The 17,181-nt window shown below is 38.8% G+C and overlaps 1 protein-coding gene across 3 annotated transcripts in view; it reads left to right on the forward strand.

Moving 5' to 3' along the window:
* The window catches only part of AP2B1 (adaptor related protein complex 2 subunit beta 1), a 122,258-nt gene that overhangs the window by 49,878 nt on the left and 55,199 nt on the right, over nucleotides 1-17,181 (forward strand). For all 3 annotated transcript variants that reach the window (XM_058560398.1, XM_058560400.1, XM_058560399.1), the window contains exons 13-14: nucleotides 1,275-1,534; nucleotides 9,846-10,038. In XM_058560398.1, coding sequence (XP_058416381.1) covers nucleotides 1,275-1,534; nucleotides 9,846-10,038 — 453 coding nt within the window. The remainder of the gene's footprint in view (nucleotides 1-1,274; nucleotides 1,535-9,845; nucleotides 10,039-17,181) is intronic.

Below are 17,181 nucleotides of genomic sequence, written 5' to 3' on the forward strand. Positions count from 1 at the left end.
GCTGCTGAAGGGGAGCGCTCCAAACTTAACCACTGGGCCACAGGGCTGGCCCCTTTATACACTTCTAAATTGTGATGTGGCGTTGATAATAATATTTTTTTAGCTCATGAGCCGTGGGCATGAGCAAAACAAGACCACTAAATTCAGATATCTCTCCTTTTGCAAGCACTTATTACATGCTCTCTTTAACAATTTTTTTATTATTTAAATAATAGTATTTCTCATACTATATTGTAATAAGTAATATTCTGTGAGCTCGTTAAAGTCAAGCATTTTGTGTTACCTCTTTATTCCCAGGGTCTAGTCAGTGTCTCCCTAGGAGATACTTAATAAATATTTGAATGAAGAAAGAAGGTGTGTGTGAAGTATATGTAAGATATATTTCATGACGGGCCGGCCCGGTGGCGCAAGCGGTTAAGTGCGCGCGCTCCGCTGTGGCGGCCCGGGGTTCGCTGGTTCGGATCCCGGGTGCGCACCGACGCGCTTGGTAAGCCATGCTGTGGCGGCGTCCCATATAAAGTGGAGGAAGATAGGCACAGATGTTAGCCCAGGGCCGTCTTCCTCAGCAAAAAAAAAAAAAAAAAGGAGGATTGGCGGATGTTAGCTCAGGGCTGATCTCCTCACCAAAAAAAAAAAAAAAAAAAGATATATTTCATGAATAATCCTGCTAATGTTTACAGCAGTTAAAAAGTATTATTTTTAGGGGCCGGCCCGGTGGCACAAGCGGTTAAGTGTGCACGCTCTGCTGCGGCGGCCCGGGGTTCGCCAGTTCGGATCCCGGGCGCACACCGTTGCACTGCTTGTCAAACCGTGCTATGCCGGTGTCCCATAGAAAGTGGAGGAAGATGGGCATGGATGTTAGCCCAGGGCCAGTCTTCCTCAGCAAAAAGAGGAGGATTGGCAGATGTTAGCTCAGGGCTGATCTTCCTCACAAAAAAAAAATATATATATATATTATTTTGGTATCCCAGAGCCATCTCAAGTAGTTAATTTTTACCAGATTAAACTTTATTTTCCTTTTCCCAACTTCCCTTTGAATTTGAGTCTTAGGACTAACCCATCAATTTATTGTGTATTTAAATTCTTTGAAACATTAGAGATTACAGAATTATGACTGTATTAAAACTATATCAAGTCTAAGTATCTTCTTAACAGCCAACTCTGCATAAATCACTGCAGCGTTGCCTTAATAAAAATCCAGTAGTTTGGGTTTCTGTATGGAGAAACAGAATGAAGGTTCCATTTAAACCCTCTTGCCTTTGCCTTTTCTTTAGGATTCTGATAATCCTGACCTTCGAGACCGGGGCTATATTTATTGGCGTCTTCTCTCAACGGACCCTGTCACAGCCAAAGAGGTAGTCTTGTCTGAGAAGCCACTGATCTCTGAGGAGACAGATCTTATTGAGCCAACTTTGCTGGATGAGCTAATCTGCCACATTGGTTCTTTGGCTTCTGTGTACCATAAGCCTCCCAATGCTTTTGTGGAAGGAAGTCATGGAATCCATCGCAAACACTTGCCAATACATCATGGGAGGTAAGCAAGTGAACTAGATTTGAGTGAGAAGTGACTCTGTTTAGACAGAGTTAGTCTTCCTCATGCATTTATAGCCTAGAAAAGAACTTGCTATGCATTTTGCAAACCTTCTATACTGCCCTGGGGGCTCCATCTGAATACCAGTGACCACACACACAATGAGTGAAAGGCCCCTCTGTGTTCTGTTTGGGAGTAGATAAGGTTATGGCTTTAGAAAATTGTGGTGAAGACCTTCTAAACTGATAGTTTGAAAGTTGCTTAAGTCACCAGTAAGATGAGGCTAGAAATCTTCCCAGAGTTGAAAACTTGGAAAAAAGCCTGTAAGTACACTTAGCTGTCTTTATCCTTTACTGTAACTTTGATTGAAGCTTATGGATAAAGTTAGCAGATACTACTTCTCTTATGCTTTAAAGCTGTTAATGAAATAATTTGTGCACGATTGTTTTGTAAAAGCAGCCTAGATTCTTTGTAGACATAGTTTTCCGGTTACCTGTGCCTTTTTTACCAAATTAAATTGATCGTATCAAGGAAATTTTATTATGAACATGTTCTCAGGTAATGTGGAACTCTTGCTTTTTAGCTGTCTTAAAATTTTAATTTGGGAGGAGCAATACTCTAATAAACTCTTATAATGAGTATCTTGGAATCTTTTCGGAATCTCCTTCCTTCATTAATCATAATGAACTTTAAGTAGAATTTGATCCCGGAAGGGTTAGAGTAATTGCACTTCCATTAATGAGTGTCTAAACTCTATTACTGTTTAAGTGGTTCATGAGTAGCCACAGTGTAGGATTTATTGTTTTACAAATTAGTGTAGTCAACATTTTGGTCTCTATTTAAATAGACTGTGGGCACAGATAGACAGGAAAGGTCAACACCCAAGAAAATGATTATTAATTTTTATTAGTCTTTAATTGAGTCAAATGTTTGGTTTTAGGGCAGGTGCTGTGATTTTCACCCAAAGGAGACTTATGGCTTCATAAGGATTATGCCTTGTAATAGTAGGGTGTTTCTCCTTGTAGGCAAGCATATTTAACATTCTCTGGATATGACCATTTAACTTCTAAGTACATCTCCCAGTCTGTGCTTCCAGTTTTGATAATAAATATGGATTTTCTGTCGTAACTTGCCTCTGTAACCATATTTATATGCTATTTAAATTGCCTTTCTCCTGATAACTTTTGACTCTCAAATGGAAGGGGGAAAGTGAAACAAATCAACAAACAAAAACAACCCTTTCTAGAACACAAGGAAAGAACCAATATTTAAACTATGTAAAAAGAAACAATCTCTTACATAAGGTCTTTATTTGATTAGTAGCCTTTAATTTGTTACCTTCACAATTTCTTATATAGATTTGTGTGTGTGCATCATTACATTTTGTTTTCTGTGTAGATTACATCATGTTCACCACTCAAAGACTAATTATAATTCATCACCATACACATGTGCCTAATCACCCCTTTCCCCCTCCCTCCCTTCCCCTCTGGTAACCACCAATCCAATCTCTGTCTCTATGTGTTTGTTTGTTGTTGTTTTCCTCTTCTACTTATGAGTGAGATAATATGGTATTTGACTTTCCCCTCTGACTTAATTCACTTAGTGTAATACCCTCAAGGTCCTTGCATGTTGTCACAAATGGCCAGATTCATTGTTTTTTTTTTTTATGGCTGAGTAGTACTTAGTCCATTGTGTATATATACCACATCTTCTTTATCCATTCCTCTCTTGATGGGCACCTAGGTTGCTTCCGAGTCTTGGCTATTGTGAATAATGCTGCAGTGAACATAGGGGTGCATGTTATCTTTACGCATTCATGTTTTCATGTTCTTTGGGTAAATACCCAGCAGTGGAATAGCTGGATCGTATGGTAGTTCTAGCCTTAATTTTTTGAGGACTGTCCATACTGTTTTCCATAGTGGCTGCACCAGTTTGCACTCCCACCAGCAGTGTATGCGAGTTCCCTTCTCTCTACATCCTCTCCAACACTTGTTTCCTGTCTTGTTAATTATAGCCATTCTGATGGATGTGAAGTGACATCTTATTGTAGTTTTGATTTGCATTTCCTTGATAGTTAATGATGTTGAACATCTTTTCATGTGCCTCTTGGCCATCTGTGTATCTTGTTTGGAGAAATGTCTGTTCAGATCTTTTGCCCATTTTTTAAATGGGTTGTTAGTTTTTTTGTTGTTGAGATGCATGAGTTCTCTATATATTTTGGATATTAACCCCTTATCAGATATATAGTTTGCAAATATCTTCTCCCAATTGTTAGGTTGTCTTTTTGTTTTGTTGATGGTTTCCTTTGCTGTGCAGAAGCTTTTTAGTTTGATGTAGCCCCATTTGTTTATTTTTTCTATTGTTTCACTTGCCTGGTCAGACACGGTATTTGAAAATATGCTGCTAGGGCTGGCCCCATGGCTTGACGGTTAAGTGCGCGCGCTCAGCTGCTGGTGGCCCGGGTTCGGATCCCGGGTGCGTACCAACACACCGCTTTTCCGGCCATGCTGAGGCCACATCCCACGTACAGCAACTGGAAGGATGTGCAGCTATGACATACAACTGTCTACTGGGGCTTTGGGGGAAAAATAAATAAATAAATAAAATTATAAAAAAAAAAAAAGAAAAGAAAATATGCTGCTAATACCAATGTCAAAGAGCATACTGCCTATGTTTTCTTCTAGAAGTTTCATAGTTTCGGGTCTTACATTTAAGTCTTTAATCCATTTTGAGTTAATTTTTGTGTATGGTGTAAGATAATGGTATACTTTCATTCTTTTGCATGTGGCTGTCCAGTTTTCCTAACACCATTTATTGAAGAAACTTTCCTTTCTCCTTTGTTTATTCTTGGCTCCCTTGTCGAAAATGTGCTGTCCAGAGATGTGAGGGTTTATTTCTGGGCTCTCGATTCTGTTCCATTGATCTGTGTGTCTGTTTTTGTGCCAGTACAATGCTGTTCTGGTTACTATAGCTTTGTAGTATGTTTTAAAATCAGGAAGTGTGATACCTCCAGCTTTGTTCTCTTTTCTCAGGATTCCTTTGGCTATTCGGGGTCTTTTGTTGTTCCATATAAATTTTAGGATTCTTTGTTCTGTTTCTGTGAAAAATGTTACTTAATTTGTTACCTTCACAATTCGTTATGTAGTTCCTTTTTGGATAACCTCTTTTTGTCCCTTTTTGCTTGTTTTGTGTTTTTAAAGGAAATACAAATGTAGAAAAATTCCCTTTGAAATAAATAAGGATGATATATTGCTGCAAATGGCAAATACACTGACATTACCTAGCTCTCTTCTGCAGCATAAGGTTCATAAGTGATATTCCTCTGACATAAAATACAGAAACACTGTAAAACCTTACTCTGCCTTTTCTAGAGATCTAAAACTGCTTATTTCACTAGGTCTTTTAAAATCTCTTGGGAAAGGGAAAAGTGCTTTTTAGTTGGGCATTGCTCACTATACTTACACTTGTCAGCTGCTCCGTGGGGGTGAGTTGGTCAATAGTTGTCAATTTTAGAAAAATCTCACCTTTTAAAAATATTGCTTTGGGGGCCGGCCCAGTGGCACAGCGATTAAGTGCATATGCTCCACTTTGGCAGCCCGGGGTTTGCAGGTTTGGATCCTGGGCATGCACCGACGCACTGCTTGTCAAGCCATGCTGTGGCGGCGTCCCATATAAAGTGGAAGAAGAAGGGCACGGATGTTAGCTCAGGGCCAATCTTCCTCAGCAAAAAAGAGGAGGATTGGCATCAGGTGTTAGCTCAGGGCTGATCTTCCTCACAAAAAAAAATATTGCTTCGATGACAGTTACTCAGTTATTTCCCATGAGTTCACAAGGGGAAGCATTTTCATGTTAATTTTCTTATATTTTCCATTTAGAAAGAATGCATAATAATGATTTTCCATATTCTTAACCTATAGAAACTATAGGATCATTTACTTCTTTTCATCTAACTCACTTTATCTTCTCAAAATACTCTTCCCTTTCCATTATAATGAAGGAAAATATGTGCATTGTTACCTATTCTGCCTTCTATTTAGAGGTACTGATAAATCCATGTGTTCTGTCACATTTCCTAAATGGCACATGTCGTATGAGGATAGAATTTCATGTGCAGAGAATACTTATAATGGAGATTTGGTGTATTTCTTGCCAACTGTATATGAAATTGTTTCCCCTTTTGACTTCTTTATTAATTTTTGGCTGTATTTCCCCCCCTGCCCCCACAGTACTTCTTTTCTTGGCTTCCTTGACATGTTTTCCTCCTAAGGCATCTTTCTTAGATTGTTTTCCTCTCTTTAATCTTTGCAGTTCTGTGTTCATTCTTTTCTGATCATTAATCTTGGTTATATCACAAGGCTCATTCTGAACCTTCTCTTTCTGTGCTTCTCTGTGTATTCCATTAGGGAACTTATCTACTAAACACAGCTACCACTGGTGTATTACAGTTTACACCATGTTTTCATTTGATCCTCCCTAAAATAGAACCCTGTGTTTTGATTACATCGTTATCATTTTATTGATGAAGAAGCTCTGTCTCAGAGAAGTTGTCACTTACCCAAGATCATGCAGCTCGTAATTAGTGGAGCCAACACTTGATTTTAGTCTTCTTATTCTTAGATCCCCTGCTCTTACCACCACACCCCCATTACTCTGCTGATTTCACCTGAGATGTGCATATGAATTTCTCCCTAAGTTTACTTCTGTAACTCTGACCGCCAGTCCCTTGTCCTTAGCTGTCTGTTGGACTTCTCTACTTGTTTTTCTTACTTGAAACTTAACAGAATTGAAAACAGCATATTATTTTTCCCATCATTTCTCCAGATTCTTTTATGATTATAAGGAGCACAGTAGTTTTTTGCTTCTTAGTTTTTGTTTATTCTCTGAGTTTGATTCTTCATCCTTCTTTGTCCTTTATGTTCAAGTGTTGTCAAAACCTACATAGGTTTTTTGTTCTATTTTTTAAGAAAACATTTGTGGGCCAGCCCCAGTGGCCTAGTGGTTAAGTTCGGCACACTCCACTTCAGAGGCCCAGGTTCAGTTCCTGAGCGTGGACTTACACCACTCGTCTGTCAGTGGCCATGCTGTGGCGGCAGCTCACATACAAAAAAAAAAAGAGGAAAATTGGCAGTGGATGTTAGCTCAGGGCGAATCTTCCTCACCAAAGAAAAAAAAGAAAACATTTGTTTATTAATGGGATTGTACAGTGATTTTTTTTCTATTTTTTATTATATACATCTTAGAAAGCATGCAAAATAGAATGGTATAACAAACTCATGTATACTCATCACTCAGCTTTAACACTTATCAGTCACTGTTTGCCAATTCTGTTTCATTTATCACCCCCATAATTTTTTTTTGAGGGAGCTCTAGTATTTTAAATCAGATCCCAAACCTCATATCGTTTCACCCATGAGTACTTTACTTGGTATCTCTAATAGATAAGCACTTTTTTAAAAATCACAGTATATTATCAAACCTAACAAAATTAGAAATAATTTGTTAATATTCAATAAGCAGTTTGAACTACTTTCAGATTTTTTTTTTTTTTCCCCCAAAGCCCCAGTAGATAGTTGTATGTCACAGTTGCACAGCCTTCCAGCTGCTGTATGTGGGACGTGGGCCCAGCATGGCTGGAGAAGTGGTGCGTCGGTGCACGCCCAGGATCTGAACCCAGGCTGCCAGCAGGGGAGCGCACGCACTTAACCGCTAAGCCACGGGGCCGGCCCCCAGATTTTCTTAATTGCCATTCTCTATTCTCTTTTAAAGTTTATCTAAGATTGGTTTTACCTTTTTCTTAAATGTTTGGAAGAACTCACAGTGAAGCTATCTGAGCCTGGAATTTTCTTTGTGGGAGTTTTTTTTTTTCACTTTTTAAATTGATATGTCAGTTGATAATAATCTTAGTATTAGTGCACTAATCTTTTGTGTGTAGGTCAATAGATTATCTTACATATATATATATATATGTATATATGAACACACACTCATATAAGCACCACTCTAATCAGATATAGGATATTTCCAGCACCCTAGAAGATTCCTTGTGCTGCTTTGCTGTTAATATCCACCCTCCGGAGATTGTTTTGACTTTTATCACTATAGATTAGTTTTGCCTGTTCTTGAACATCACATAAATGGAACCATACAATATTTACTTTTCTGTATCTGGCTTCTTTGCAACATAATGTCTGTAAGACTAATTGATGTTGTGTTATCAGTTGTGTGTTCCTATTTATTGGTGTATACTATCCTATTGCCTGAATATGCCACAATTTATTTATATCTTCTCCTGATGATGTACCTTTGGGTTGTTTCCAGTTTAGGGCTCTTATGGATTAAGCTGCTGTGAATATTCTTGTATATGTGTTTTGTTAGACTTTACTCATTTCTTTTGTGTATACACCTAGGGGTAGAATTGCGAGGTCATAGAATAGATGTATATTTAGCTATAGGAGACACTGCCAGTTTTCCCAAGTGATTGTACCAATGTACACTCCTTCCAGCAATGTATAAGAGTTCTAGGTGATCCACATCCTCAGCAGCACTTGGTTTTATTAGTCATTTTAATTTTAGCCATTCTGGTGGATGTGTAGTGGTGTCTCGTTGTCATTTTAACTTGCATTTTCCTGATGAGTAAAGATGGCTAAGTACCTCTTCATGTTTATAGACTTCTAGTATATCCTCTTTTGTGGCTTGCCTGATCTTTTCCTTATTTTTTAATGAATCTCTTTTTCTTTATAGGAATTCTTTGTATAATGATTGAATGATTTGTAAGAATTCTTTATGTAATTTGGATAAAAGTCTTTGTCAGATATATGTATTGCAAACATCTTCTCCCATTCTGTGGAGAATACCTTGTCTTGTTCTTTCTTTCTTTTTTTTTTTGTGAGGAAGATCAGCCCTGAGCTAACATCCATGCCAATCCTCCTCTTTTTGCTGAAGAAGACTGGCCCTGGGCTAACATCTGTGCCCATCTTCCTCCACTTTATGTGGGACGCCGCCACAGGATGGCGCAACAAGCGGTGCATCAATGCACGCCCGGGATCCAAACCCGGGCCGCCAGCAGCAGAGTGCGCGCACCCAACCGCTACGCCTCAGGGCCAGCCCCGTGTCTTGCTCTTTCTTAATTGTGTCATTTGAAGAGGAGATGTTCTTAATTTTAATGAAGTCCAGTTCATCAATTTTTTCTTTTATGGTTAGTGATTTTTGTAGAAACGTTTATGTACTCGAAGGTCATCAAGATACTCTCCTAGGTTTTCCCCTTCTTATTTATCTATTTCTCGCTTTAATTTTTGTTAATGTTGTGAGGTGTAGGAGTCAAGGCTCATGTTTTTCCACGTGGCTTCTTAGTTGACCCAGCACCATTTTTTGAAAAGATAATTTCCTCCTGCCTCGTCCTTTTCATATCTCTTGGAACTCACCACTTCTTTTTATTTTTACAGTGTGATAACTGTAGCAATATAGATTACTCTTAGCTGATCTTCATGTTCATTCTCCCAAACTCAGTCCATTATATACACAGCTGCTTAAATAATGTTCCTCTAATGTTATTTTTAGTTCTTTGTTCAGCAAGTAAAAGTGATTCTGCGTTGCCTATCATATAAACAATTAACTCTTCAGACTAGTTTTCAAAGTTATATCTCCCTCATCTTCTCTTTCCCAAAATCTTAACAATCTCAGTCTTTGCTCCTACCAGTATAATTTTTTTGCCACCCCTAGAGTGAAATTGTTCGTTTCTGTGTATTCCCTTCCTTTCTGGAAGGTTGGTAGTTCCTCATAACTGTACTGTTCTTCAAACTCTAGTCATAAAACCATTGTCAGAAGCCTTTAGAATCAGCCCCACTTGGTTTTGTTTTGCTTTTCATCTATATCCTGTCAGCGTGCAGACACTCACACAGTACTCATTTTTGCTGCTACACAGTGAATGTGCTTTTCAGTTGTTTTGTGAATGCTGCTTTTTTTGTTCATTAGAGTGTAAGTTATTTGAGGACAGGAAATATATCTCCCTTTTTTTTTTTGAAATATTTCCCTAGAGTTCTCATTGCAGTACTTCCTCATAGAGTGAGTGCTCATTAAAATTGACTGACTGATGTGGTTATATAGTATACATTTATTTTCATTTTAGTAATTGTATTTTGATAAAAACAAGAATTGCTATCATCTCTTTGTATACATCAACAAATGATTATAAAATAAGAGGTTTTTTTTCCTCCTGTGTTTTATATATCTGACATTCACTTGTTAACTCTGTTATTATGTCCTGGATGAAACTGATTTTTCTCTTTTTCCCTCTTTGTTTGTGTGGCTGCAGCACTGATGCGGGTGACAGCCCTGTTGGCACCACCACTACCACCAACCTGGAACAACCTCAGGTTATTCCCTCTCAAGGTGACCTTCTAGGGGACCTTTTAAACCTTGACCTCGGTCCCCCAGTCAATGTGCCACAGGTATCCTCCATGCAGATGGGAGCAGTGGATCTCTTAGGAGGAGGACTAGATAGTCTGGTAAGCATCTTTCTTCCTTCTTTCTTTTGATTATTTTTAATTTTTGATATGCTAAAGAACTTTAAATTATTCAGCTTTTTAGAACTAGACCTTTCCTTGATGAGCAAAGCAATGTCCTTCGATAAAGGACAGGATTATTTGTCTTTAGAGAATTAATTGATACTGTCCATCATTGGTATGGGGTATGTCTGCAAGTGTATAGGATTATTCTGTTGTTCTGCCTCTAAATAGAACTTTTGATGTTTAACCAACCTATTGTTCAGCAATCTTAGTGTTGAGTATCCTTCCCAGAGCTTATTATTGCTCCTGCTTCTTAACTCTGGATAGCCCCTGTAATTCCCCTTTTGACCTGAACAGCATTTAAATGACCTCCTAGAGATCATCCCGTTTTGAGGCTTTCAAACTATTGTCTTTTTTGTATTTTATTGGCTTATGTCCTGTCTAGTTCTGAAAGGTTTTTGAGGCAGCCATTTGTGTAAAAAAGGTACCTTTATTACAGTTGGGAAGTACTGCTTGATTGGTTCTTTTTTTCCCTTCTCCCCCCTCCCCCAGTCATACTTCCAATTTAATTAGCTTCCAGGATTCTAATACTAAAAGGCTCCAAAGTCCAGAGTATCTGTGAATATGTGCCACCAGTGGGAACTAAAATTAGTTTTTGTTGCTGTATAAGATAAATGAAAAATATTAAAGATGACTTTTCATCTGTGTAGAGAAGGCCAGAAAAATCATAGGTCTCATCACATGGCTCCCTGCAAACTAGGTACTTAACTGTGGTGGGGTTAGAGGGGCTCTTTTAGTTAGACACTTGCAAATAAGGTATTTGTCAACCTGGTGACTATAAAGATATCCAACAAGCTGATTTGTTTCCCAGCATCAGAAATTGGAAGGTAAATGCCATAGATATGAAAATGTATGTTGTCAGAGATTCCACAAAGAAAAAACGTTACTCTCAGCTATATACACTGGCATTTTCTCTTCTACTGTATGAGCAGTATCATGTCTGGGATTTATGCCAGCCACTACAGGTACATTTACTTTTTGGCTGGCAGAGGGTCTAAGGAAATAGGGTTACAGTCATATATCTCTGTGGGTTGTGCATTTTACTAATGGAAAGTCACTGCTTCCAGAGTATGTATGCTGACCAAGCTCTGGACTCCAGATTATAGTGGCACAAATGAGCACTCCTAGTGTCTTTCTTGGGAATATAAACATTTGCTTTTCATATTTATATCTTTAATGAATGGAGTTGACTGATTATATAAGAATAGTTTCCTTATATAATTCTGCATTGCCATATAGCCTCCTTATAGGCTCAGGAGACTGACAAGTGAATACTGAAATATTCATGGATACTCCTAGAAATCCCTTATAAAAACATTGAAATAACTCTTCCTATTCTGTTGACACATCAACCACAAGTTAAATGTTATATCCTCAAGTTTATGCCTTAACAACCCTACTTATTAATTTCCCTGGAGGCTTATGACATGGTGGACTCATTGAACCTAAGAATGACAAATTAAGTTTGAAGGATGGAGGGGAGAAAGAGGCCTTATATTTTGAGGTTGCCTGGCCCGGGATTCTATGCTCTTGTTTCTTGACCCACTTTAGCATGGAAGGAAAGAGAGAGATTTCCATATGGCTTTGTATTAGCTCTTACTGGTCCTTCACACCAATGCGTTTTCTACTTATATTTTACATAGCTATCCAGTCATCTGTTAGAATTCCCCAAGTATTACTTTAGGTAGAAAAACTGTAGAACTTTCTTTGATTGTACTAGCCAGTCACACATGAGCCTTTTTCTTTTCCTTTTTTTGTAAAGGATGTTCTTTTTGGGTGGGGAGTAAGTTGTTTTTCCAACTGGATTTCTAAATAATATACACCCTTTGCTATGTAGGCCCAGTATTGTTCCTATATGACTCTAAAGTTTAACTTTTTCTGACTTTGGGATTTAAGATGGGTTACTTGGTGTTATAGCCCCAGAAAGTGTTTACATGCAGTTTTCTTCAACTTATTCTGTGATATAAATATATCCCAGAAGTCAAAATGAGAAGGAGTAAAAGCCCTTCTTTTTGCTTTGGATCTGTATGTGGTTAAATATATATTCACTCATAGAACTAAGATTCCTTTTAAGAGAACATCACAAGGAAGGCTTAAATATGGCTGTGTAGAAGATGAGTTTCTAAGGCAGCAGCAGACTATGCCATTTTTAAAAAATGCTTTTATAGTTCTTGCATAAATTATCTAATTTAGAGAGAAAAATAGTCCTCAAGGTTTTCACTTAATCTATATAGATGGTACTGTTTCTTGAATGAATCCTTGCCTTACAGCAGTGCTTCTCAAACTATAATGTGCATGTAAATTTCCTGGAGATCTTATACAAGACAAATTCTGATTTAGTTGATCTGGGGTGAGACCTGGGAGTGTGCATTTCTAACAAGCTCCTAGGACCACATCTTGCACAGTAACGACATGGAATATATGTGACTGCTGTGAGCCATTTCAGTTTGGTGTGTAAACTATAGCTGTTGATGAACCCAGATGCCTTTTTTCCTTGACTTCAGTAGTAAACACATTCTGGGAAAGAGGGCTCTGCCTCTGCCCCAAATTGAGGGAAGGCAAGAAACTCTTGAAATTATTTTATTTTATTTTATTTTATTTTATTTATTTTTTTTGTGAGGAAGATCAGCCCTGAGCTAACATCCGTGCCAGTCTTCCTCTACTTTATGTGGGACGCCGCCACAGCATGGCCTGACAAGCAGTGTGTCGGTGCACGCCTGGGATCCGAACCCAGGCCGCCAGCAGCGGAGCCCGTGCACTTAACCACTACACCACGGGGCCGACCCCTTGAAATTATTTTAAAGAAACTCTTGAAATTATTTATGTTAAAGGTCAGTCTTCTACTGTCTAGGAAGAGTAGTGTTGCTAGGAGTGGTAGAATTTGATCCAGACCCTCATTTAAAATATGACCTGGATTAGAATTATGTGGTTGTCTGGCAAGCATCACTCAGCTACGTCAGTGTTCATTTCAGGAAGGCTATCAACAAGGCCTCTAGACTGTTTTCTGCTGCATTTATCATTGGTTTCTAACAGAACATTACCCATAGAGGTCAGTGGCTTGCTGCTGATGACGATGGTAGCTACTAACCTTGTATTCTAAGCTTTGTGGTTCTCCACTCTAGCTGCATAATTAGTCCCACATTAGTACCATATTTAAAAAAAATACTGTAAGTGTTTGGGCCCAACCCTTGAGCAATTAAACAGAATTTCTGGGAGATGGGACCTAGACATTGGTATTTCTAAAAAGATACCCAGGTTATTTTAATTTGCAGCTAAAGTTGAGAAGATTCAGCCAAATGAAGTTCCAAATGGAGTTAGGTAGAGATGTTAAAAATAGATCTCTAAGCCGAGATAGTGATTTCCACAGAATTGTATTCTTGTGAGCCTCTTTAGTACCTCCTACAAAAACAGACCTCTCTGACTTTTTATTCTTTCCCCCAGAACGTTATTCTGTTGTGATTTGCTGTTAGGTGGTCCAGCCTATCAGAAATTGGCCAGGAGTTGAATTTGACCAATTTAGCTTTAGATGCTCAGTCCCAGGGCTCTTTGTACCCTTGCTCACTTTCCATAATTGGAGACTGAAAATTGTTTTGTATTTTGAGTTGTCTACCCATTTTCTATATCTCTGTCTTAAACCTTGATATTCACTAGAGGACAATTATTCTTCTCTTTTCATATCCTGGTGGTCCTCCCGTTAGATTTGTTCACCCTCTTTCATTATTGCACTTTTGAAATTTTGAGATTTAGTGAGTTGTGACTTTTGCCAGAATTGTCATTCAGGAAATAGTTATCAACTTATATACTCATTATTCATTTTTTGCCACACATACCTGAAGGCTGCACGCTTCTTCCATCAATAATAGTGACTCATAACAGCTGTGATTCTTAAAACCAAAGAAGAGTGAGGATTGAGGTGGGGATATTGCTGTGATATAAAGAAAACACATGCCGTGCCTCCCAGGTGATTCTTATATGCCTTTTTTTTTTTTTTTTTGGAAGCAAACACCTTTGAAAATCATTGATTTAGGCAGAGCTTCAGATTTTAAAAATGGAATGCTTCTTCATCACAGGACTCAAATCAATGGATTTCCTACATACTCTTTTCAGTCTCATTAATGGAATATCCCCATCCTTAGTTTTTGCTTGCCCTTTAGCATATTCTGTTTTGCTTGAATTCCCCAGATTGGTTCCCCTTTCTGTTAGTATAAACTTAACTATCTGCTTGATGTGAAATGACTTCAGGTAGTAAAACTTACATGGTTGATCTGTTCTACGTGTAGAGCATGATAGTATGCTATTTAACTGAAGGCTTACAAAAGTGATTATTTGGGGGTTTTGTTTCTTTGTTTTAGAAGCCGTATATGTGTCTTTTGATGCCTCTGATACTGAATCTAAGAAACTGCTCATTCTGGGTAGTGTGACTTTTCTGACAGTGCAAATCCTTCTGATTTGGTGTAGCATGGGAAGTGACCTGATGCCCATGTGCATAACTCTTACATACATGTTATAAAGATATACCATGTGCTAATGAGTCTGACATCCGTGAGGATCACTAAAGTAATAATTGAGTCTCGATTATTTGCTGCCTTTACTTCCAGGCTGTCGGCAGAGGCCTTGGCCAAATTATAGCCTTTTGTTCATCCAAGGCGCTGTACAGTATTCTATTTAGATAAATGGTGCATTTGTGCATCAAAAATGGAAAGGAAGTATTATCCAGAGTGCCCTTTCTCTGTGCTGACGAAGGGTTTCCTATCAGAGAAATGTGCTCTCAGTGTGCCCAGCTGGAATGGAGTGGAATAGAGGAGAAGCTGCCTTTGCATGATTCCAGTGTATGTTTTTCAAAACCTCCCACCTGTTTCTTACAGTTTTTTACCTTTCAGATATTTTAAGTCATGAACTCTTTTAGTAATAATTTTGAGGTGTTTTTAGCTCATGGGAAATCCGTTGTACGTACTAGTTTTGCATCTTTGTATTTCTTCCTCTGGGAAAGATCTGCAGTGATTTAAAGTCTTAAGTTTTAGAGTTGGTGGTGGTGTGGAGAGATCTTTGTAAATTGTAGCCCAATTTTGCTTGCTAAATTCTTCAGTGTGCCTTCTGTAGCTGCTTTTTCTCAATGCACAAATTTAGTCAAGGCTGGCCTCAGGCAGTTTTGGGAATAACTACCAAATACTGAATGCCTATTTCTGTGCTAGCCCCTGTGCTAGAACTTTTACAATTTCTTTTTTAATTATTTATTTTTTAATTAATTAATTTATGTTTTTGGCACGGAAGATTGGCCATGAGCTAACGTCCATTGCCAATCTTCCTCTTTTTTGCTGAGGAAGACTGGCCCTGAGCTAACATCTGTGCCCATTTTCCTCTATTTTTTTGTACGTGGGACACCACTACAGCATGGCTTGATGAGCAGTGTGTAGGTCCACACCCGGGATCCGAACTTGCAAACCCTCGGCCACTGAAGCAGAGCACACAAACTTAGCCACTACCCCACCAGGCCAGCCCCATAGAACTTTTGTCATTTCTAATCCTCAAAATAACTCTGCAAGGTTATTGGTATTGGGCCCCATTTTACAGAAAACTGAAGGTCGCATTAAGTCTCAGAGTCAGGATTTGAACCCAAGACTACTTCAAAACTTCAGAGTTTATAGTCTTTCCACTATCTATGATTCCTCCAGTTTGTTTGTTATTGTCATCTTCTAGAATAGAGTCCAGTCTCACTTAACTTTGGTCCTTCTCAAACTGGGGTACACAATCCCTCTAGTACACAGCAGAGTGCTGGGTACATTTGAAGCTGCAGGATAAACTTAGCTCATCATCTTGCAGTGTCAGTCTTACTTGGTGGTAAGGAATGTAAACACAGACTAAACACTGATGTGCCAAGGCTTAGAATGTAAAATTGCATGAAATTTTAAGATAAAACACAAGTCTTGTTTGCCAAAGACGTCTCCATGCCGTACCTTCCCAGGTGCTCTGGGTGCGTGAGTTTGGGCTAGTATGCCACTAGAAGGCACATGAAAGTTTGAGAAGGACTGTAGAAGTGGATTCATTCATGAAAAGAAGGACTGAATAAGTTCATACATCTATCATACATCTACATCTACATCCATCTATACAGCAAAAGGAACAAGATCATTCATCTTACCCTTTTTTTTTTGTGAGGAAGATCAGCCCTAGCTAACATCCATGCCAATCCTCCTCTTTTTGCTGAGGAAGACCGGCCCTGAGCTATTGCCAGTCCTCTTCCTTTTTTTCCCTTTTTTCTCCCCAAAGCCCCAGTACATAGTTGTATGTCGTAGTTGCATGTCCTGCTAGTTGTTGTATGTGGGACGCCACCTCAGCGTGGCCGGACAAGCGGTGTGTCAGTGAGCGCCTGGGATCCGAACCCTGGCCACCAGTAGCAAAGCGCGCACACTTAACCGCTAAGCCACGAGGCCAGCCCCTTACCCTCTTTTGAGTAGTACCACGAAATCACATCTTCCCATCTATTTGGTAGTGAGCTGTGATATAAAGCACTAGTACTTTCAGGGCAAATAAATGATGCACAGGGCATTCTTCTGCTGAAAACTCGTTATCAGAACTGCTCAGACAATACATTTCCTCTCTAGAAAGGGCTTTGTCCTTGGGGTAGGGGGGTTGGGGTCCTCTTTTTCCCCAATTGGTTCTATTCATATGTGTTGGCAACGTCAATGGGGATATGGTGCTCCAGGCCAGTCGATGAAACAATTTTGTCAGCCTTCTGTCCATTTTGTGATAGCTTTCTCCAATAAAATGATTGATTTCAAAATTGTCTCCCCAAGAAATAATATTGCCAGTAGCCCTGCTTATATGGTTAGTAAAACATTCATTCACTTAATAAATATTTTAGTACTTATTCTATGTCAGGCTCTATTCTATGTACTGGGAATATAGTTATGACAAGTCCTTATAAGCTTACATACTAGGGGCGAGAGACAGATGACAAACAAGTATATAGTCAGGTAGGAAGTACTGCAAAGGAAAATGAGACAGGATGCAGAGCTTCTCCTGTGGACTTTTACTATATTCAACATTGAGTTCTGTCTGACCTAAGAAACTAGTAATGGCCGT

This window comes from Diceros bicornis, chromosome 18 (assembly GCF_020826845.1).
Source record: "Diceros bicornis minor isolate mBicDic1 chromosome 18, mDicBic1.mat.cur, whole genome shotgun sequence".
In the NCBI taxonomy this organism is placed as follows: Eukaryota; Metazoa; Chordata; class Mammalia; order Perissodactyla; family Rhinocerotidae; genus Diceros; species Diceros bicornis.